Genomic DNA, 23,364 nt, shown 5'->3' with positions numbered 1-23,364 from the left:
GCTCCTCTCTGTCCATTGAATTCTCCACCCAAGAATACTAGAGTGGGTGCCATTCTCTTGTCCAGAGGATCTTCATGATACAGGGATTGAACCTGGGTCTCCTGCATTGCGGGCAGATTCTTTACCATCTGAGCCACCAGGGAAGCCCAGTGAAATCTATTAACCTTCAAATCAAAAAGAATCTTTGGTGCTACACAGAAACCATGACCATTTGAAGCTGCAGGAACTGCCAGAGCCCAGCCTTACTTCATGGAAACATCCAAGCAAGGCAATGGGACAGTTGTGTCTGTCTTGGTGTCAGATACCATCTTAGCTAAGACCTGCCAACATCGAGAAAAGGGAGACTGGGGCTGAGCGCAGTAAAACACATGATGGAAATCACCTCTCCTTATAAAGAGGCAAGTCTGTCATCACTTCTGGAGAGGCCAAGAACATTGACAAAATTTTAACTCATTGCGGGGAACAACACACTGGCTCCAAACGAGTTCTGACAGACACCTCCTGTGGATTTCCAGCTGAGGTGGTTGAGAGTTGTCACAAGCGCTTTGTGTCAAATGCCTGATACTGGGGTCAGGGTGACAGAGACAAGCCCGGAGCCAAAAAATGAATGAGAGCTCCCTGACCCACCAGATGTCTGTGTTGCATAATAGTCCCGTTTCCCTGGTTTCAGCTAAGATGTGTCTATACAACCTGTCCTTAGAGATGACCTTCCTTGGTCTACTCGGCTTGTGAGGAGAAATAATATGGGGGCTACCTGAGATATTGCTTGGAATTTCATCTTCTTTAGCATGAGAGCAACCAGCGGCTCCATCTGGACCAAGGTCTACTTCTAGTTCATTAAATTTCAATGTATCATCACTGCGAGGCTGGGGGCTGTCAGAACTTCCTTGGAAAATTGAAGGCATCAAGGCACATTCATCCTTGGATTCTTCAGGCACTTCCTTCTTTTCAGCCTCCTGCAGCTCCATGCTGTGCCAGATGGGAAAGGAATGAGAGAAAATTAAATGGAGAAGATCTGACCCCAAGCCATTCTGGCTGCTTTTGACAGGAGGCATGGGGAGTGGTCACAGAGAGTAAAAGAGCAGGCCCCTTACAGACAGAAGGAGCTGTCCTCTCTCATATGAAGTGGAGTGTGTCAGTCTGGGGATGGCAGAGGGAGACAAGCAGGTACCCTACATTCCGGCCACAAACCTCTGATGAGGAAGGAGATTCAACCATCCCAGGATGGGACTTTCAGGAACAGGAAGCACAAACGAACTTCGCACCAAGTGCTTCCCCCGGGTCCTAATCCATGTTGAATATAAGGTGAAGTAGTCAAGTGAATCGGAGAAGGCAATGGCACCCCACTCCAGTACCCTTGCCTGGAAAATCTCATGGACGGAGGGGCCTGGTTGGCTACAGTCTATGGGGTCGCTAAGAGTCGGACACGACTGAGCGACTTCACTTTCACTTTTCCCTTTCATGCACTGGAGAAGGAAATGGCAACCCACTCCAGTGTTCTTGCCTGGAGAATCCCAGGAACGGCGGAGCCTGGTGGCCTGCCGTCTATGGGGTCGCACAGAGTCGGGCACGACTGAAGCGACTTAGCAGCAGCAGCAGCAGTCAAGTGAATAAGGGCTTCCCCGGTGGCTCAGTGGTAAAGAGGCCTGCCAATGCAGAGATGCGGCTTCGAACCCTGGGCCAGGAATATCCCTTGGAGAAGGAAATGGCAACCCACTCCAGTCTTCTCCATGGGAAAAAGCAATGGACAGAGGAGCCTGGCATGCTCCAGGCCGTGGGGTCACAAACATTCAGAGACAACTGAGCAACTGAGCATGCACAGTGAACCGAATACAGATATTAAAGCCTGATAGACTCTCGGAGATGTTCTACCTTCTCTTTAGGAACACAAAGGCCTGCAAGGCCGCTTTCACTTACTATTGTCAAGGAAAACCAATTTTGTTTTGCACAGTTGTCCTGCGGTTTCATTTTTCTAATTGCTTCTCTACTAATTCTGTTGCTAGTTACCTTCCTTGCAAGGCTCTAAAACACCTGTGTAGAAATAGATATTTATCTCACTTGGCCTTCCTTTAGAAGAGAACAGATACTCTCTGTGTGGAAAGGAAATCCTAAGGGTGCTGCATTCACCTTGGGTCATACATACACGTAGCACAGAGACAGCAGACAACCAAGTTACAGGGACATTTCCATGTGGGTGGAGCGAAGTAAATGAATCCCAGCTGCAGTTGTGCTTATACTTACATCTGGCATGTGACTCTCTTGAGGTACTTATTGTTCTTTTGTGACCCTGTCCACATTTTCCCTACACGTTACCAGCTCCTGATAGAAAGACTGAAAACCACAATCACAGAAAACTAACCAATCTAACCACATGGACTACAGTCTTGTCTAACTCAATGAAACTATGAGCCATGCCGTGTAGGGTCAGGGTGGAGAGTTCTGACAAAATGCGCTCCACTGGAGAAGGGAATGGTAAACCACTTCAGTATTTTTGCCTTGAGAACCCCATGAACACTATGAAAAGGCAAAAAGATAGGACACTGGAAGATGAATTCCCCAGGTGGGTAGGTGCCCTATATGCTCCTGGAGATCAGTGGAGAAATAAGTTCCGAAAGAATGAAGAGATGGAGTCAATGCAAAAACAACACCCAGTTGTGGATGTGACTGGTGATGGGAAGCAAGGTCTGATGCTGTAAGAAGAATATTGCATAGGAACCTGGAATGTTAGGTCCGTGTTTCAAGGCAAATTGGAAGTGGTCAAACAGGAGATGCCAAGAGTGAATGCCAACATTTTAGGAATCAGCGTCCTAAAATGGACTAGAATGGGTGAATTTAACTCAGATGACTATTATATGTACTACTGTGGGCACGAATCCCTTAGAAGAAGTGGAGTAGCCATCATAGTTAACAAAAGAGTCCAGAAGCTAGTACTTGGATGCAATCTCAAAAACGACAGAATGATCTCTGTTCCTATCCGAGGCAAATCATTAAATATCACTGTTATCCAAGTCTATGCCCCGACCAGTAATGCTGAAGAAGCTGAAATTGAAAGGTTCTATGAAGACCTACAAGACCTTCTAGAACTAATACCCATAAAAGATGTTCTTTCCATTACAGGGGACGGGAATGCAAAAGTAGGAAGTCAAGAAACACGTGCAGTTAACAGGCAAATTTAGCCTTGGAGTACAGAATGAAGCAGGGCAAAGGCTAATCGAGTTTTGCCAAGGGAACACACTGGTTATAGCAACACCCTCTTCCAACAACGCAAGAGAACACTCTACACATGGACATCACCAGATGGGCAACACCAAAATCAGACTCTGGGAGTTGGTGATGGACAGGGAAGCCTGGCGTGCTGCGGTTCATGGGGTCCCAAAGAGTCGGACACTACTGAGCAACTGAACTGAACTGAACTGATATTCTTTGTAGCCAAAGGTGGAGAAGTTCTATCGAGTCAGCAAAAAGAAGATCGGGAGCTGACTGTGGCTCAGATCATGAACTCCTTATTGCCAAATTCAGACTTAAATTGAAGCAAGTAGGGAAAACCATTAGACCATTCAGCTATGACCTAAATCAACTCCCTTATGATTATACAGTGGAGGTGAGAAAGAGGTTTAAGGGACTAGATCTGATAGAGTGCCTGATGAACTATGGACAGAGGTTTGTGACATTGTACAGGAGACAGGGATCAAGACCATCCCCAAGAAAAAGAAATGTAAAAAACCCAAATGGCTGTCTGAGGAGGCATTACAAATAGCTGTGAAAAGAAGAGAATCAAAAAGCAAAAGAGAACAGGAAAGATATTCCCATTTGAATGCAGAGTTCCCGAGAATAGCAAGGGGTGATAAGAACACTTTTCTCAATGAACAGTGCAAAGAAAGAGAGGAAAACAATAGAATGGCAAAGGCCAGAGATCTCTTCAAGAAAATGAGAGGTAGCAAGGGAATCTTTCATGCAAAGATGGGCTCAATAAAGGGCAGAAATTGTATTGACCTCACAGAGCAGAAGATATTAAGAAGAGGTGGCAATAATACACGGAAGAATTATACAAAAAAATTTTCATGATCCAGATAACCAAGATGGTGTGATCACTCACCTAGAGCCAGACATCCTGGAATGTGACGTCAAGTGGGCCTCAGGAAGCATCACTACAAACAAAGCTGGTGGAGGTGATGGAATTCCAGGTGAGCTATTTCAAATTCTAAAAGATAATGCTGTCAAAGTGCTGCACTCAATAGGCCAGCAAATTTGGAAAACTCAGCAGTGGCCACAGGACCGGAAAAGGTCAGGTCTGATTCCAATCCCAAAGAAAGGCAATGCCAAAGAATGCTCAAACTACTGCACAATCGCACTCATCTCACACGCTAGTAAAGTAATGCTCAAAATTCTCGTAGTCAGGCTGCAAGAATACATGAACCGTGAACTTCTAGATGTTCAAGCTGGTTTTAGAAAAGGCAGAGGAACCAGAAACCAAATTGCCAAAGTTTGTTGGATCATCGAAAAAGCAGAGAGTGCCAGGAAAATATCTACCTATGCTTTATTAACTATGCCAAAGTCTTTGACTGTGTGCCTCACCACAAACTGTGGAAAATTTTGAAAGAGATGGGAATACCAGACCACCTGACAGGCCTCTTCAGAAATCTGTATGCAGGTCAGGAAGCAACAGTTAGAACTGGACATGGAACAACGGACTGGTTCCAAACAGGAAAAGGAGTACATCAAGGCTGTATATTGTCACCCTGCTTATTTAACTTATATGCAGAGTACGTCATGAGAAATGCTGGGCTGGTTGAAGCACAAGCTGGAATGAAGATTGCCAGGAGAAATATCAATAACCTCAGATATGCAGAAGACACCACCCTTATGGCAGAAAGTGAAGAAGAACTGAAGTGCCTCTTGATGAAAGTGAAAGAGGAGAGTGAGTAAGTTGGCTAAAACTCAACATTCAGAAAGCTAAGACGAAGGCGTATGGTCCCATCACTTCATGGCAAATAGATGGGGAGACAGTGGCACCAGGGGCAGACTTAGATTTGGGGCTCTAAAATCAGTGCAGATGGTGACTGCAGCCATGAAATTAAAAGGCGCTTACTCCTTGGAAGAAAAGTTATGACCAACCTAGATAGCATATTAAAAAGCAGAGACATGACTTTGCCAACAAAGGTCCATCTACTCGAGGCTATGGTTTTTCCAGTAGTCATGTATGGATGTGAGAGTTGGATTATAAAGAGAGCTGAGTGCCGAAGAATTGATGCTGTTGAACGGTGGTGGTGCAGAAGACGCTTGAGAGTCCCTTGGCCGGCAAGGAGATCCAACCAGTCCATCCCAAAGGAAATCAGTCCTGAATATTCATTGGGAGGACTGATTTTGAAGCTGAAACGCCAATATTTTGGCCACATGATGCAAAGATCTGACTCATTTGAATAGACCTTGATGCTGGGAAAGATTGAAGGCAGAAAGAGAAGGGGATGACAGAGGGTGAGAGGGTTGGATGGTATCACCAACTCAGTGGACATGAATTTGAGTAAACTCGAGGAGTTGGTGATGGACAGGGAGGCCTGGTGTGCTCAGTCCATGAGATCACAAAGAGTCGGACATGACTGAGTGGCTGAACTGGACTGATAGTTAATTGTTACCTGGGGGTTAGTGTTTCTTGTGCTTGTTCAGCCTCTTCGTCTTCACAAATTTCTGCAAACAAAATCAGAAATATCCAGTCAGCTTCTAGTCACTTCCCCCATCACAAACACAGGGACTCATATGGTCACAGAGTCATAAATATCTATGTACGAATTAGTACTGTATGGAAGTTTTAATGCATTGTCTTTAAACAACTGCCCAAGCATGGACTTCTGATCCAACAGGCAGTGTGTTTCTAAACTGGTAGATCATCCTCAGGACACCTTCTGCTTGAAATTGGGCAATCATTTAAATGGTCTTTTCTTCCTGATATCACCTCACATTGTCCACCTTCCATCTCCACTTCTACAAATGTATCATCCATCCTGACACAAATTCTGCCAAAGACACGGCGTCTATAGACCTTCTCAGGTCTCACAAGATGCCCTCCTTTCTCTAAGGAGAACAACCATGTCCCACAGCCCTCCATCTGGGAACATCCTGGCTCTTCAAGGTGGCTTTTGTGTATTATCTGGGAAAGCCTCTCTATGGAAAGTGCTCCATCTGCCCAACACCAAGACCAACTCCATCACGTACCTTATCCAACACCACAAAGTGAAGGGCTTTCTTTTTTCTGCAGTGTATTTGTAAATATTCCCAAATTTCATCACTATAGCTACTAGCAATAGATTATTTCACCCAGTTTACAGATGAGAAGAGTTACTAACATAAGGAAAAGCAATCGTTCTCACATATTGATAAACACAGCACTCAGCCTGGAACCTGGGAACTTCCAAGCTTCCTCTAGGGCTCTATTCACTCTAACAAGCTGTCTCCTGTCACCTCCATCTTTTTGTGCTTTAATGCTGGCTGGATGTTTCCTCCTGCCTCAGTGGCCATGGTCCATCAGGGAGGAAGCCGACAAGTGGGATATAATGACCTCCACCCTGTGCATTTCTCCATTGTCCTCTTACTTAGACAATCCTGCTCCTACAAAGCCCCAAAGAGGACACGAACCAGGAAAGCTGATCAACATTCGTACTGGAGCTGTTCATCTCACCAACTGGGGACCTAGGAAAGGATCAGTGCTCTCAGGGTCTGTGGCCCCCTCACCTGGGCTGAGCTTGCAGGCAAGGCGCTCTGCCAGGCGGTATCCCTCAGACAGGCTCTCTCGGAAGCCCTGCCCCTGGTGCTTGTCCAGGTCATTGTGGGTGAGGAGGTCCTTGAGGTGCTGCCTGAGCAGGACGGAGTCATCTTTCCCATCCTGTAGTGTCTGCCGTAACTGGGTCAGCTCTCGTGCCTGACTTCGAATTAGGATCTCACAAGTCCTAGGTGGAACAGAAGACACAGTTGTAAAAGGCAAAAAGTTAGATGAAAGACACTTAGGGATTTCTGTGAGAACAACCCCAAGGAGACCTTTAAACCGAATTCTGGCACATATCTGATGACTGGCTCAGGCACTCAGTCGTGTCCGACTCTTGCGACCCCTATAGTGTACCAGTCTCCTCTGCCCATTGCATTATCCTGGCAAGAATACTGGAGTGGGTTGCCATTTCCTACTCCATATCTGATGACTGGCCTATGTCAAAGAGAAAGAAGGTAAACAAAGGTTTCTTCTCTATCAGAAAGTACTCCTGTAAGATTCCGTGACATTCCATTCATCTTGTCCTTCTGTAAAGATATCCTACTGTCTTCCCTGGTGGCTCAGCTGCTAAAGAACCTGACTGACAATTCAGGAAACACAAGAGGTGCAGCTTTGGTCCCTAAGTCAGGAACATTCCCTGGAGAAGGAAATGGCAATCCACTCCAATATTCTTGCCTGGAAACTTCATGGACAGAGGAGCCTGGTGGGCTACAGTCCATGGGTCATAAAGAGTCACTACTGAGTGCACATGCATGCATCAATGTCTTCCTAAATCTGCATCATGACGATGTCTCTCCAGTTCCTCACTCGGCCATGCCCATTTGCATTAAAAAATACACAAAGTAGTTTCTGTATTTTTAATCTGGCAACACAAAGTACTGTCCAGTGAATGACACACAGCCAGATATAGAGTGTGGACAAGTATATCCGGGGTGAGTTGGAAAGAACAGAAGCATGACAGGGTGAAGAAAGCATTCCAGGATGGAGTCAGGCAGGAGGGGGGTGTGGTTTAAAGGCAAATAGGGTACCGATGGCACAACATTGTGAATGAGCCAAGTGCCACTGGTTCACTTGAATGTAGTGAATTTCATGATGAGATTCAAGGCAATAGTTGATTGAAAAGCAAAGTAAATTCCTTCCTGAATAACAACTGGAGTCCATAATTCACCAACTGGTATTCTCCACCTATTTGATAAGACTGTGCCCTGTGCCTGCCATGAACATTCCTGCCCTCCTTACCTCAGCCTTTCATCAAGTGTTGGCTTCTCTGCCGGCCTCGGCACCTCAAATGGCAGCTTCTCCCCCAGCACGGATTCAACAATGTCGTTATATGCTCCACACTCTGAGGAAAGAGAGACACAGCCTCAGGGAAAGCTGGCCTTGCTGCTGTGGTCACTGTCTTCAAGGGAGGAGGACAGACCACCTTAGTGGTGGAGGTAACTCTTTTTCCAGTCTCTATGGAGAGATTGCCACATCTGATTCCTTAGCATCTGAACCGAGGTGACTCCCCATTTTAGAGCTGAAGAAAGAGAAGCTCCAAGACACAGAAAGTAACTAGACAAGATGAACTGCCATTTGACAAAGTCAGAATTCACATCCCCTGAGAATGACCCTGAATCCTGGGCCACTGAACCAAGACCTGCAGCCTCTGAGGTGAGACACTGAGCAGGGGCCTGGGCTGGCGATCCCTGTGTGGTTGGGAAGGCTCCTAGGACTATAGGACTGATGGTTCCCTTCTGCTGGGATTTCAATAATGAACACGTGTCTCAAGGTGTAAAACTCACCTGGACATACTTGTGTGAAATAGAATACATGAAATCATAAGGACGTGAAAGAGATATGCCCAAACACTGAGAAAGTCTGTGTTATTAGGAACAGTAGAACTATGAACTACGTGTATTTACACTGAGTAGGCACTATTGTCAGGGCTTTGTCAGATTTACTCAGTATGCACTACAACGAAAACCCTAGTTACTATTACAACACCACACACACAGAGGAGGAACCAGAGACACAGAAAGGTTCCCAACAGGGATGTGAGCCCAGGAAACCTGGCCCAGAGTCCATGTCTTTCACACTGTGCTGTGGTGACCTCCACACCAGGGTCCTGGTGAGACATCTCTTCTTCACCAGCCTCACAATTTCTTTCTTAGAATTTTGTGACTATCATAAGGAGCGGTATAAATAATACTGAGTTTGTCCTTTGCCCAAAGCTCATCATTTCACTTTCTTAAATAGTAGGCTTTCCTTCTTTCTTGTCTCTGTGTCAATCATTTTTCATTAACTCCCTCATTGCTTCATTGAAAATGATTGTAGTAAAGTGACACAGACACAAGTTGTCAAGATTCCTCTCATCCCCTTGTTGTGCATGTACCCTGGACATGACTTCTTTTCCTTACTCCAGGCCCCTCTTACTGAACAGGCAAAAATGATTCCCATTGCCAGGCTGACTGTGGGTGCAGAGGGCCTCCTCACACTCTGCCTGGGTTTTTACTGTGGCTGGTGATCTCCCCCCACTTACCATCATCCTCATGTTGGTCACAGCTTATAGCACACACTCAGGGTCCCCCGGACTCCTGGTCAACCTGCATCACCAAAGTTGCACCAGCTCAAGTGGGGACAGAGGGGAAAGTACAGATTGTCTGATTTCACCAGAAACACCTTCATTCTTGCCAGAGGGTCACATGGCTTTCTTGGACTCAGAAGGAGAACTTGTACACTCAGAAAGCATGGCTTCCTTCTCACCAGGGAGTCTCTGTCTTGACGGCATCACACAGACCATGGTTTCAATGAGAAGCCGACTCATCCTTAATCTCCTTTAAATCATATCCCCCCTCTTCTCACAATGTCTAACCACACCTTACCCCAGTGTACCTAGCCCAGGGCGTTGCCAGTGGAGCATCAGGGAACCTTGAACGGATGGAGATCATTAGTTGCAGGGGTTTAGCCAAGAGGCATGCAGGGTCAGATACGGAACAGAAAAGATTCCAGTCAACACAGCTTAGTTTGCTTCTGAGACACACAGGCACTCCTGTGCCTGCACCAGGAATCACTGTCTGGTATTTTCACTCCAATCTCACCCTAGACATCACTGCAAACTTGGAAAAGTGCCTCCACTCCTTGTGCCTCAGTCTTCCCAGCCTCAGGGAACTGAAGGCAAAAGAGCCACTCCTACCTTTCCTGGATTGTGGTCAGAATGGAATTCAAAATGACAAAGGGAAAAGGAGACCAATCCTGGAGACTTATACTTTCTTAGAGGGAAGGCCGTGATCATTCATTGCTTTGGTGACCATGACCCCGAGGACTTACTGTATTTCTGCAGCTGGTTGGCCAGGGAGTAAGCAGTAGCTTCGGATACGAGGAATTTCTCTGTGAGGTCTCTGAAGTCCTGCTTGCACTTTGCCAGCTGCAACCGAAGCTCCTGGTTGACTTCCGTGAGGGTACGTTCTGCCCTCACATCAGATAAAGGGGGAACACATACTGCCATGGTGACATGTGGTAGAACGGGTAGAAGCCAAGGTGGGAAGGAGACACCCAATATATGGGGGGGTTAAAGACAAATAAGATCACATAGGCTTAATCAGCACTGAGGGATGACAAAAACTGGAATTCCTAACTTACTGTTGAGAACAACTAGAGGGTTCTCAACCGCAAAAAGAAGATGAAGATGCCAGAGCTCAGAGCCAAAGGTCCTGTGCGGGGCTGAGACCCAGACAGGAGTGAAGGGGGGGGGGGTACCCAGCGTGCTAGGTAACCATCCGGAGTTGCCATAACAGAACTGGTAGGGGGAGGGGTTCACGGAATCTTGGCGGCCCCTGCCTTCCAGGTGCCTAGGCCATGACCGTTTGTAACACCACCACTGACAGCACCCAAGCCCTCAGCAGCCACTCTTAGGTTGTCTACACACGTACCGATACCACTGACCTATCTTATCCAAAAACTGTCTAAGCTGAGTTCCCACTGTTCATTCTTCTGTGCACAAAAATATTCATGGGAGAAATACTTTGCCAGCAGGTCTTCATATCTGTTGGGCTGTCATAAAGTCACCTCAGTTCAGTTCATTTCAGTCGCTCAGTCATGTCTGACTCTTTGCAACCCCATGGACTGTAGCACACCAGTCCTCCCTGTCCATCACCAACTCCTGGAGTTCACTCAAACTCACGTCCACTGGGTCGGCGATGACATCCAACCATCTCATGCTCTGTCGTCCCCTCCTCCTCCCGCCTTCAATCTTTCCCAGCATCAGGGTCTTTTCAAATGAGTCAGTTCTTTCCAGCAGGTGGCCAAAGTATTGGAGTTTCAGCTTCAGCATCAGTCCTTCCAGTGAATATTCAGGACTGATTTCCTTTAGGATGGACTGGTTGGATCTCCTTGAAGTCCAAGGGACTCTCAAGAGTCTTCTCCAACACCACAGTTCAAAACCATCAATTCTTTGGCACTCGCTTTCTTTATAGTCCAACTGTCACATGCACACATGACTACTGGAAAAACCATATCACCTCATCGTCTCTTTAAACAGATCTTAAGGCTTGTCCCCAGGTGAAGGACGTCAAACCTGTAGACTGTCATGAACTTCTTCTCTGCGTCTTTTCCAGTTTAGTCTGTGTCCTAAAAACTGTAGGATACAAATCAGACTACAATACTAAGTGAAGAAATAATTTTTAAAAATATTTTCTCTCCCAACTCAGTATGCTTTTGCTGCATCCTGTTGTTATGTCAATTTCTTCTCTTTACTGGGCAGCATGTTGGTTTCAGAATAAACTTAAGGTTGACATCCCTACCTTCTAAATTCTTCCTCTGGGTCTGGGTTGTTCTATTTGATTCTTTCTTTAAAATGTTACTAAACACTACATTTCATACTTTCACCAATGTATTTCATTGTAGCCTCACAAGCGCTCTTTCCAAGCTGTCAAAATGACTAAAAGAGTTTATGTGTATCTCCTTGAAAACATGGTGTGCTTGTGCTCAGTCACGTCATTCTTGTCTGACTCTTTGCGATCCCAGGACTGTAGCCCGTCAGGCTCCTCTGTCTATGGGGATTCTCCAGGCAAGAATACCAGAATGGGCTGCCATGCCCTCTTCCAGAGGATCTTCCTGATCCAGGGATCAAACCCGCATCTCCTGTGTCTCTTGCATTGCAGGCTGATTCTTTCCCACTGAGCCACTGAATACACGGGCTGCCTCTCTGTTCAGGAAAGATTTGACAGCCTTGTGCTCTCGTTCTGTGTCCATTCAGTTCAGCCACATATTGAACAGGCCAGGTTTCCAGAGCAGTGTTTGTGGCACACTGTTTGATCCATCCCTTTGAGTTTTCCTCGTGCCATTGACCTGTGGTTGTATTCCGAAAACAGAGCATGCTTAAGTTCAAGGTCATAGGTCAGGGATCATGATGATCCCCAGTGAACATAAGCATTGTGTTCAGTGACATAGACGCTGAGCTTGAGGAAAGAGAGACAGGCAGGCCCTCAGGTAGTGATGGCCTGAACCAACTCCTCACTTCCTCAGCATCTCTTCCTACCCGGGTCTTGTGAGTCTGAGACTTGGGGAACCCCTGTAGCATCCATCTCTTCAGTTTAGCTCTTGGTCCTACCTGGGTGGAGGGTCAAATGGGTGTGACAACAAGCCACTGAGCATCTGTTCATGTTAAGATAAAAGATACAAAACAGGAACAGCTACTTATGAAAGCGTATCTTCCCCACACCCCCACACAATCCTCAAACTACAGTGCTTAATGATACTTGGTGTGTGAGATTCAGCAAAGGCTTTAAGGAAATCTATTTTCTGGTTGCTGTGGGGCCTGACATTCTGTGGGGGAAATAGAAATGTGTCAAATTCCTTCATTTTAAATATGATGAAACCAAAAAATCTCACAAAACGTAACTGCCTTGAGGTCAGGGATGAATTTTGCCATGCTAACAGAAGTATATAACAGGTACAGTTCACTGACTAATACTGTGCCAGGCATTTCACACATATTATGATACTTTCTTTCATCGTAATCATTCAAGGTAACATCCCTGTAGAAGAGGTACATTCAAAAAAATTATTGGACCAAAGTTAAAATTAAAAAAAAAAAACAACAACGCTTTATCAAGGCAAGTAAGCTATTGCTTTGCATTTTGTAGGTAGGAGAAACCTATTGTTTTTATCCTGCCATTGTCCCATTGCATACTCCTCTTTTTCTCTGTGACCTGACTTTATTCCTAGAGTCCTACCTTTTTTCAACAAAACCATTTCTATGCACTGAGCAATAGCAGAAGTGATGGCTGGGCCCTTCTAAAGGCTCCCTGAGTGCTTATGTGTTTCAGGACACCAGACACCATCTGGAGGCAAGAGCAGCCTGTCTGTTAGAATGTGTGCTGTGCTAAGTTGTTTCAGTCGTGTCTGACTCTTTGTGATCCTATGGACTGTAGCCCTCCAGCCTCCTCTGTTCCTGGAATTTCCCAGGCAAGAATACTGGAGTGGGTTGCCATTTCTTCCTCCAGGGAATCTTCCTGACCCAGGGATCAAAACCGTGTCTCTTGCCTGTCCTACATTAGCAGGCAGGTTCTTTACCACTAGCCCCACCTGAGAATCCCGTCTGTTAAGAGTGGGCAGCTGCTTTCCCACCCCACTGAGTTAGCAGCATATCCCAGGACACAAAGGGATCACTTCCCTTCAACTCAAGAATCTTTTCTCTCAGTGACTGCTCTATTGGCCCGAACTCTCCTGAAAGTGAATGCTCTTGCTAACTTTCTGGTTTCTTGTTAGGTGTCTAGAGTATTTATCAATTTCTTCTAACAAACATCTTCGTTGAAGTTTGCATTTATAGCAATAGGATTTATTTTTTAGAAAGTGGCAGCCTGGAGTAGATTGGTCCCATCAATGAGCAAACAAGGGTGAATTTAGCTTTCACTCAAAACCAGACTGAATTTAAAATTAGGCCCCACCATCACCCTAATTCCAAAACCAGACAAAGATGCCACAAAAAAGGAAAACTGCAGGCCAATATCACCGATGAACATAGAGGCAAAAATCCTTAATAAAATTCTAGCAAACAGAATCCAACATCATATTAAAAAGATCATACATCATGACCAAGTGGGCTTTATCCCAGGAATGCAAGGTTTCTTTAATACCCGCAAATCAATCAATGCAATACACCACATTAACAAATTGAAAGATAAAAATCATACGATTATCTCAATAGATGCAGAAAACGCCTTTGACAAAATCCAACATCCATTTATGATAAAAACCCTCCAGAAAGCAGGAATACAAGGAACACACCTCAACATAATAAAAGCTATATATGACAAACCCACAGCAAACATTATCCTCAATGGTGAAAAATTGAAAGCATTTCCCCTCAAGTCAGGAACAAGGCAAGGGTACCCACTTTCACCACTACTATTCAACATAGTTTTGGAAGTTTTGGCCACAGCAATCAGAGCTGAAAAAGAAATAAAAGGAATCCAGATAGGAAAAGAAGAAGTAAAACTCTCACTGTTTGCAGATGACATGATCCTCTATACATAGAAAACCCGAAAGATTCTACCAGAAAATTACTAGAGCTAATCAATGAATCGGAGAAGGCAATGGCACCCCACTCCAGTACTCTTGCCTGGAGAATCCCACGGACAGAGGAGCCTGGTAGGCTGCAGTCCATGGGGTCGCTGAGAGTCGGACACGACTGAGCGACTTCACTTTCCCTTTTCACTTTCATGCATCGGAGAAGGAAATGGCAACCCACTCCAGTGTTCTTGCCTGGAGAATCCCAGGGACGGGGGAGCCTGGTGGGCTTCCGTCTATGGGGTCGCACAGAGTCGGCCACGACTGAAGCGACTTAGCAGAAGCAGCAGCAGCAGCAATCAATGAATATAGTAAAGTTGCAGGATATAAAATTAACACACAGAAATCCCTTGCATTCCTATACACCGATAATGAGAAAACAGAAAGAGAAATGAAGGAAACAATACCATTCACCATGGCAACAAAAAGAATAAAATACTTAGGAATATATCTACCTAAAGAAACAAAAGACTTATATATAGAACACTATAAAACACTGATGAAAGAAATCAAAGAGGACACAAACAGATGGAGAAATATACCATGTTCATGGATTGGAAGAATTAATAGAGTGACAATGAGTATACGACCCAAAGCAATCTATAGATTCAATGCAATCCTTATCAAGCTACCAACGGTATTTTTCACAGAACTAGAACAAATCATTTCACAATTGGTATGGAAATATAAGAAACCTCGAATAGCCAAAGCAATCTTGAGAAAGAAGAATGGAACTGGAGGAATCAACATGCCTGACTTCAGGCTCTACTACAAAGCCACAGTCATCAAGACAGTATGGTACTGGCACAAAGATAGAAATATAGATCAGTGGAACAAAATAGAAAGCCCAGAGATACATCCATGCACCTATGGACACCTTATCGTCGACAAAGGAGGCAAGAATATACAATGGAGAAAAGATAATCTCTTTAACAAGTGGTGCTGGGAAAACTGGTCAACCACTTGTAAAAGAATGAAACTAGAACACTTTCTAACACCATACACAAAAATAAACTCAAAACGGATTACAGATCTAAACGTAAGACCAGAAACTATAAAACTCCTAGAGGAAAACATAGGCAAAACACTCTCCGACGTAAATCACAGCAGGATCCTCCACGACCCACCTCCCAGAATATTGGAAATAAAAGCAAAAATAAACAAATGGGACCTAATGAAAATTAAAAGCTTTTGCACCACCAGGGAAACTATAAAAAGGGTGAAAAGACAGCCTTCAGAATGGGAGAAAATAACAGCAAACGAAGCAACAGACAAACAATGAATCTCAAAAATATACAAGCAACTCCTGCAGCTCAGTTCCAGAAAAATATACGACCCAATCAAAAAATGGGCCAAAGAACCCAACAGACATTTCTCCAAAGAAGACATACAGATGGCTAACAAACACATGAAAAGATGCTCAACATCACTCATTTTCAGAGAAATGCAAATCAAAACCACAATGAGGTACCATTTCACACCAGTCAGAATGGCTATCCAAAAGTCTACAAGCAATCAATGCTGGAGAGGGTGTGGAGAAAAGGGAACCCTCTTACACAGTTGGTGGGAATGCAAACTAGTACAGCCACTATGGAGAACAGTGTGGAGATTCCTTAAAAAACTGGGAATAGAACTGCCATATGACCCAGCAATCCCACTGCTGGGCATACACACCGAGGAAACCAGAATGGAACGAGTCGCGTGTACCCCAGTGTTCATCGCAGCACTGTTTACAATAGCCAGGACATGGAAGCAACCTAGATGTCCATCAGCAGACGAATGGATAAGGAAGCCGTGGTACATATACACAATGGAATATTACTCAGCCATTAAAAAGAATACATTTGAATCAGTTCTATTGAGATGGATGGAACTGGAGCCCAGTATACAGAGTGAAGTAAGCCAGAAAGAAAAACACCAATACAGTATACTAATGCATATATATGGAATTTGAAAGATGGTAACGATAACCCTGTATGCAAGACAGAATAAGAGACACAGATGCATAGAACAGTCTTATGGACTCGGAGGGAGAAGGTGAGGGTGGGACGTTCTGAGAGAATAGCACTGAAACACGTATATTATCATATGTGACACAGAACACCATTCCAGGTTCGATGCATGAGACAAACGCTCAGGGCTGGGGCAATGCGATGACCCAGAGGGATGGGATGGGGAGGGAGGTGGGAGGGGGCTTCAGGATGGGGAACACATGTAAACCCATGGCTGATTCATGTCAATGTATGGCAAAAAACACTACAATATTGTAAAGTAATTAGCCCCCAACTAAAATAAATAAATTTACTTAAAATAAAATAAAACTAGGCCTCTCACTTTCCTCAAGGTGGATACTCATGTGCCACAGGCATGTGTCCCCAAGGACTTGTGTCTCTGCTGTAAACGGGACAAGAGTAAAATGGGGTCAGGTGGGCCTAGTCCTTCAATTCTAGAGTCTTCCAAGAGTTCTCTGCTTTAGTCACTGGATTGGAAACACCCTCGCTCTTCTGCTCTGTCCTACTTCTGTGTTTGGGGTAAAAGGTATACACTTCAGTGTGTTCTGTCCCCAAGCTGATCACTGGAAGAATCACCTGGGAGAGTTAGTACCCAAACAAGTGCACAGTCCTCACCTGTAGCAACTGTGCTTCAGTGAGTTGAGCTGGGATCTGGAATCTATTTGTTAAAGGTACTCAGGTGTGCACTTAGTTTTACCCACTGATTTCACTGACCTCCCTCATGATTCTAGGGGATGATTATTTCATTTATGGTACTTCCAGTGTTCAAAATTGACTGGTGCCAAAAACATAACTCTCTGCTGCTTTGCACATGAAGAAACTGAGGCACAGAGAGGGTCTCGAATGGGCCAAGACCCCCTTGCTGTAAGTGCTAGAGCCACACCCAGGTAGCAGCTCTTCTCTATACTTTCACATTCATATATTTGTGTTTTGTCTACTTACACGAGTGCTATAGTGTCTTAACTGTTGTTATTCAGTCACTAAATTGTGTCAGACTCTTTGTACCCCATAGAGTGCAGTGTGCCAGGCTTCCCTGTCCTTCACTATCTTCTGGAGTTTGCTTGAACTTGTGTCCATAGAGTTGGTGGTGCTTTCCAACCATCTCATCCTTTGTTACCCTCTTCTCCTTCTACCCTCAATCTTCCCCAGCATCAAGGTCTTTTCCAATGATTCAGCTCTTTGAATCAGGTGGCCAAATTATTGGAGCTTCAGCATCACTCCTCCCAATGAATATTCAGGGTTGATTTCCTTTAGGATTGACGGCTTTGATCTCCTTGACTCTCAAGACGCTCTTCCAGCACCATGGTTCAAAGGAGAACCCCGTGGAAAGTATGAAAAGGGCATCCTATTATCTCAATGTAAACTAGGAATTTGCTTTCCCCCTTTTATACTTTAGTTATTTGCTCCAAATTTACAGCTAGAACACCAAGTTCTACAATTGTGAGAATAAGATAAATATATAAATTATTTTTGACATGAAGAATCGTGATGTCAGGAAAGTATGTAACTCATACGAGAGGAAACCATTAATCACGAATCATTATGACAGCCATCAACCTATAAGACAAATCAAACTTGCCTCCTTCTCTCTTCAGCTGGCCAAGAAACAGTAGCTACTGATATAAGCAGTTTTCTCTGGAGACAGTGGCAGAGTTGACTGCTTTGAGCCAACATGGAGCCCAAGTGCAAGCTGTACCCTGAGAGGCTCACATCTGGGTGAGAAGCAGGATTTGGGGGCCAGAAGAGACATATATCTGTTGGGAAAAAAAAGGGGGGGGGACAGATCACCCTTGATGTCATGGTAGCCAGCACTGACCATCTCCTCCAATGAACCTACCACCACTATACCTCTCATGATTTTGTTTTTACTAGATGGAGAACTCCATGAAATTGGGGATAATATTTCATTCATCTCTGCGTGCATGACTCCTGGCATTGAGTCAAGCACTGAGGAGGCTCTCGGCAACATCCGTTCACTAATTGCAGAAACATGGTTACAAGACCCCACTTAGCTCAACTACGCTCCTAGACAACCGTCTGGTCAGGGATGCTCTTTCTCCCAGGAAGCAGCAATCCCCTTCCTTAGAGAGGAGCCTGCCTGACACTGCCTGACACTGCCTGACACTCACCTGAGCTGACTCTGATGAAGACATGGCTGTCCTCAGGGATTCCCCTAGCAGGTTCACACTGCCATTAGGAAGAGATGTCCTTGGCATATCCTCCCATCCTCTGGTGGCCATGATATCCCACCTGAGGAGAGCCACCACGTGTAATTGCCACGATGCACTTGTATTCGTCCTCTCGCTGTTTAAATTCCTCATGGATATATTACTGATATCTGAACTCCAAGTTGGTAACATAGCATAAGGCAAATTAAGCAATATGTAGTTAAGAGATGTTATGTGTAAAGCCTCCAAAGTGTAAATGCAGAAGAATATTGTTACTATCTCTACTTCAGAAACGAGGGTCCCATTAATCTGGCCCCTGGTATGAATACATATCTCTAATTCTTCTCCAAACATCATTTATCCACATTACTGCACACTTACTTGGAGGACATCTGCTGTGTGGCCACTTCCAAGGCTGAGGCTGGGGATCGAGGGCAAAGCCTCAAGATCCCATTGTCCCCCTACCATGGTGCTCGCAGCAGTATAAACTAACACTGAGCCATTGTGTGGATCTCCTCAGCAGGTGCATAAGTTCACTGTGGACTGTTACTCTCCCGGTCCTTCCTGCTCAGCTCAGGCTGCTCCGTGAGGACTTGGATGATACTGTGCATTCCTCACTTCCTCTTGAATTTTCTGAGCTCAACCTGTCCTTATCCTCACCTCCCTTGGCAACCAGCTCCTCCACCATTACCTTGTTTTTCTTTGGGTTTTCTCATCCTCCCAAACCGTTGACTTCCTTTCTTCCACCTCCTCTCTGAGTTCTGTGTTTTCAGTGTGTGGCTCAGTTGAGGCTCCTGCAGGGGACACACAGAGAAGGGACCAAGTTCAGGTCTTGGCTGCATGTTCCAACACACATTTCACATGAAGCTCAGTCTCTCATGCACTCAGAAAAAAAACTTAGCAGGAATGCAATTTGGAAAATTTGAATAACCTTATCTTACTGATGAGGAAACCGAGGCCTAAATAGGTGGAGATTATCCCTAAATTCCCACACCCGTTGCTGCTATACACCCACCGGGCAAACCCTGGCCACAAGCTTTTGTATCTAAAAACACCAGGAACCCATGGTTGAAATGCAGGGGACATTTGTTAAACATACACATTTCCACTCTTAAAACAATGATAGTTGAAGGACATTTCTCAGAAAAAAATGTTTATCTGTTCAATAGTCCATATTTATACACTGTGTTCCATCTTGACTCTCACATCTGGACTGAGGAAGCTATGACTATTAAAAACATCACAGTCATTGTTAAAAATATGTATGTAGGACTTCCCTGATGGCTCAGTGGTATAGAATCCACCTGCAATGCAGGAGCAGCAGGAGACTCGGGTTCAGTTCCTGGGTCAGGAAGATCCCTCGAGGAGGAAACAGCAACCCACTCCAGTATTCTTACCTGGAGAATCCCATGGACAGAGGCGGCTGCCAGGCTAGAGTCCATCAGGTCGCAAACAGTCGGATACGACTGAAGCGACTTAGCACGCATGCAAGGCAAAATCAGGCAGTTGATGTGGCCAGTCATTAGCACCCTCTCCCCACTGCTCTTTTCTGCATCTTTTTTTCTTTTCTTAGGGGTGTTTTTTTTGCAACTCTGTAATCAGCAGCCTTGGACAAGGGGTATCTACTCACAACGGCCCCTCCTGACCTGGAATGTGGAGTAACTCCTCTCGGCCCTCCTGTGCCCTCGCAGCCCCTGCCCCTTGGGCCTGGGTTAACTCCTCTCGCCGCAGCCCCCGGCCCGGCCTAGCCCCAGTCGACCGCCGCCCCCGGCCCCCGGCCCGGCCTAGCCCCAGTCGGGCGCCGCCCCCGGCCCCCGGCCCGGCCTAGCCCCTGTCGGCCGCCGCCCCCGGCCCCCGGCCCGGCCTAGCGCCTGTCGGCCGCCGCCCCCAGGCCCCGGCGCGGCCTAGCCCTCGTCGGCCGCCGCCCCCGGCCCCCGGCCCGGCCCGGCCTAGCCCCTGTCGGCCGCAGCCCCCGGCCCCCGGCCCCGCCCCCGTCGGCCGCCGCCCCGGCTCCCGGCCCTCGGCCCGGCCTAGCTCCTCTCGGCCACGCTTCCGCGCCGAGCCGTCCGTCGCTGCCTCCCCGCTTCCGCGCCCAGCCGTCCGTCGCAGCCGCCCCGCTTCCGCGCCCAGCCGTCCGACGCAGCGCCTCGCTTCCGCGCCGAGCCGTCCGACGCAGCGCCTCGCTTCTGCGCAGAGCCGTCCGACGCAGCCGCCTCGCTTCAGACTTAAATTGAAGCAAGTAGGGAAAACCACTAGTCCATTCAGGTATGACCTAGATCAAATCCCTTATGAGTATACACTAGAAGCGACAAATAGATTTAAGGGACTAGATCTGATAGACAGAATGCCTGATGAACTATGGACAGAGGTTCGTGACATTGTACAGGAGACAGGGATCAAGACCATCCCCATGGAAAAGACATGCAAAAAAGCAAAAGGGCTGTCTGAGGAGGCCTTACAGATAGCTGGGAAGAGAAGAGAAGCGAAAAGCAAAGGAGAAAAGGAAAGATATTCCCATCTGAATTCAGAGTTCCAAAGAATAGCAAGGAGAGAGAAGAAAGCCTTCCTCAGCAACCAGTGCAAAGAAATAGAGGAAAACAACAGATTGGGAAAGGCTAGAGATCTCTTCGAGAAAATTAGAGATACCAAAGGAACATTTCATGCAAAGATGGGCTCGATAAAGGACAGAAATGGTATGGACCTAAGAGAAGCAGAAGATCTTAAGAAGAGGTGGCAAGAATACACAGAAGAACTGTACAAAAAAGATCTTCACGACCCAGATAATCACGATGGTGTGATCACTCACCTAGAGCCAGACATCCTGGAATGTGAAGTCAAGTGGGCCTTACAAAGCATCACTACGAACAAAGCTAGTGGAGGTGATGGAATTCCAGTTGAGCTGTTTCAAATCCTGAAAGATGATGCTGTGAAAGTGCTGCACTGGATATGCCAGCAAATTTGGAAAACTCAGCAGTGGCCACAGGACTGGAAAAGGTCAGTTTTCGTTCCAATCCCAAAGAAAGGCAGTGCCAAAGAATGCTCAAACTACCGCACAATTGCACTCATCTCACATGCTAGTAAAGTAATGCTCAAAATTCTCCAAGCCAGGCTTCAGCAATACATGAACCGTGAACTTCCAGATGTTCAAGCTGGTTTTAGAAAAGGCAGAGGAACCAGACATCAAATTGCCAACATCCGCTGGATCATCGAAAAAGCAAGAGAGTTCCAGAAGAACATCTATTTCTGCTTTCTTGACTATGCCAAAGCCTTTGACTGTGTGGATCACAAGAAACTGTGGAAAACTCTGAAAGAGATGGGAATACCAGACCATCTGATCTGTCTCTTGAGAAACCTGTATGCAGGTCAGGAAGCAACAGTTAGAAATGAACATGGCACCACAGACTGGTTCCAAATAGGAAATGGAGTACGTCAAGGCTGCATATTGTCACCCTGCTTATTTAACTTCTGTGCAGAGTACGTCATGAGAAACGCTGGGCTGGAAGAAACACAAGCTGGAATCAAGATTGCTGGGAGGAATATCAATAACCTCAGATATGCAGATGACACCACCCTTATGGAAGAAAGCGAAGAAGAACCAAAGAGCCTCTTGATGAAAGTGAAAGAGGAGAATGAAAACGTTGGCTTCAAGCTCAACGTTCAGAAAGCTAAGATCATGGCATCTGGTCCCATCACTTCATGGGAAATAGATGGGGAAACAGTGGAAACAGTGTCAGACTTTATTTTGGGGGGCTCCAAAATCACTGCTGATGGTGATCGCAGCCATGAAATTAAAAGACGCTTACTCCTTGGAAGGAAGGTTGTGGCCAACCTAGATAGCGTATTTAAAAGCAGAGACATTACTTTGCCAACAAAGGTCCCTCTCGTCAAGGCTATGGTTTTTCCAGTGGTCAAGTATGGATGTGAGAGTTGGACGGTGAAGAAAGCTGAGCGCCGCAGAATTGATGCTTTTGAACTGTGGTGTTGGAGAAGACTCTTGAGAGTCCCTTGGACTGCAAGGAGATCCAATCAATCCATCCTAAAGGAGATCAGTCCTGGGTGTTCATTGGAAGGACTGATGTTGAAGCTGGAACTCCAATACTTTGGCCACCTCATGCGAAGAGTTGACTCATTGGAGAAGACCCTAATGCTGGGTAGGATTGGGGGCAGGAGGAGAAGAGGACGACAGAGGATGAGATGGTTGGATGGCATCACCGACTCGATGGACATGGGTTTGGGTAGACTCCGGGAGCTGGTGATGGACAGAGAGGCCTGGCGTGCTGCAATTCATGGGGTCGCAGAGAGTCGGACACGACTGAGCGACTGAACTGAACTGACTTCTGTGTCCTGGTCCTGTGATTGGCACGTGGTGGAGCCAGGTCTGCAGGGCCACCCCCAACCACTCACCGAGGTGGCCTTCCTGCCCACACTCTCTCCCAGGCTGCTAACATTTGGAGGCCAGAACGTTCACATGCCCTTATCTTCCCAACACCGCAGCAGCAGCTGCTGCGATTTAGGAATAAAGCCTCCTGAACAGCTCACCCAGGGCACGAGAAACATATGCAAAGAACCCAGGCGGAGGAGCCACAGGAAAGCCAGGTATTTGGCTTACCAAGCTTTATGGCCAGGAGGTGAGTCCTCAGGGTTTTCTGCTGGTTTGGGACAGTGTCTTTGGAGACAGAGAATGAGCCAACAGAGAGCCTCTGTTGCCCAAATGGGTCACTTACCTGCTTGCACATCCCGGGTCAGGCTTCGCCTCTAACGTCTACAGTCCAGGCCTGAAATCCACAACTCAGCTCTGCAATGAGAACGGAGTCCTTAGGGAAGAAAACCAGAGGCTTCAGCCTCAGCCCAGTCATATTTCCAGGGGTAGGAGGGC

The 23,364-nt window shown here is 46.2% G+C and overlaps 2 protein-coding genes and 1 long non-coding RNA gene across 3 annotated transcripts in view; 1 reads left to right on the top strand and 2 right to left on the bottom strand.

The window, feature by feature from the left end:
• Positions 1 to 23,364, bottom strand: part of LOC145504747 (NBPF family member NBPF20-like) — a 532,650-nt gene that overhangs the window by 88,792 nt on the left and 420,494 nt on the right. The window lies entirely within an intron of this gene.
• The window catches only part of LOC145504770 (uncharacterized), a 119,092-nt gene that overhangs the window by 75,961 nt on the left and 19,767 nt on the right, over positions 1 to 23,364 (top strand). The gene's annotated exons all lie outside the window — the stretch shown is intronic.
• On the bottom strand, positions 411 to 11,475 carry LOC145507831 (putative NBPF family member NBPF5). The gene is made up of 6 exons (XM_081495267.1): positions 10,067 to 11,475; positions 7,997 to 8,099; positions 6,727 to 6,941; positions 5,634 to 5,685; positions 624 to 969; positions 411 to 416 (listed from the first exon to the last, which is right to left on the bottom strand). The coding sequence occupies exons 1-6, from the start codon at positions 10,242 to 10,244 to the stop codon at positions 411 to 413; spliced, it is 900 nt and encodes a 299-aa protein (XP_081351393.1). The 5' UTR covers positions 10,245 to 11,475.

Source organism: Giraffa tippelskirchi, chromosome 5 (assembly GCF_054371585.1).
Source record: "Giraffa tippelskirchi isolate mGirTip1 chromosome 5, T2T-mGirTip1v1.2.pri, whole genome shotgun sequence".
Classification (NCBI taxonomy): domain Eukaryota; kingdom Metazoa; phylum Chordata; class Mammalia; order Artiodactyla; family Giraffidae; genus Giraffa; species Giraffa tippelskirchi.
Note: the sequence above shows the minus strand (reverse complement) of the source record. Positions and strands in the feature narration are given on the sequence as shown.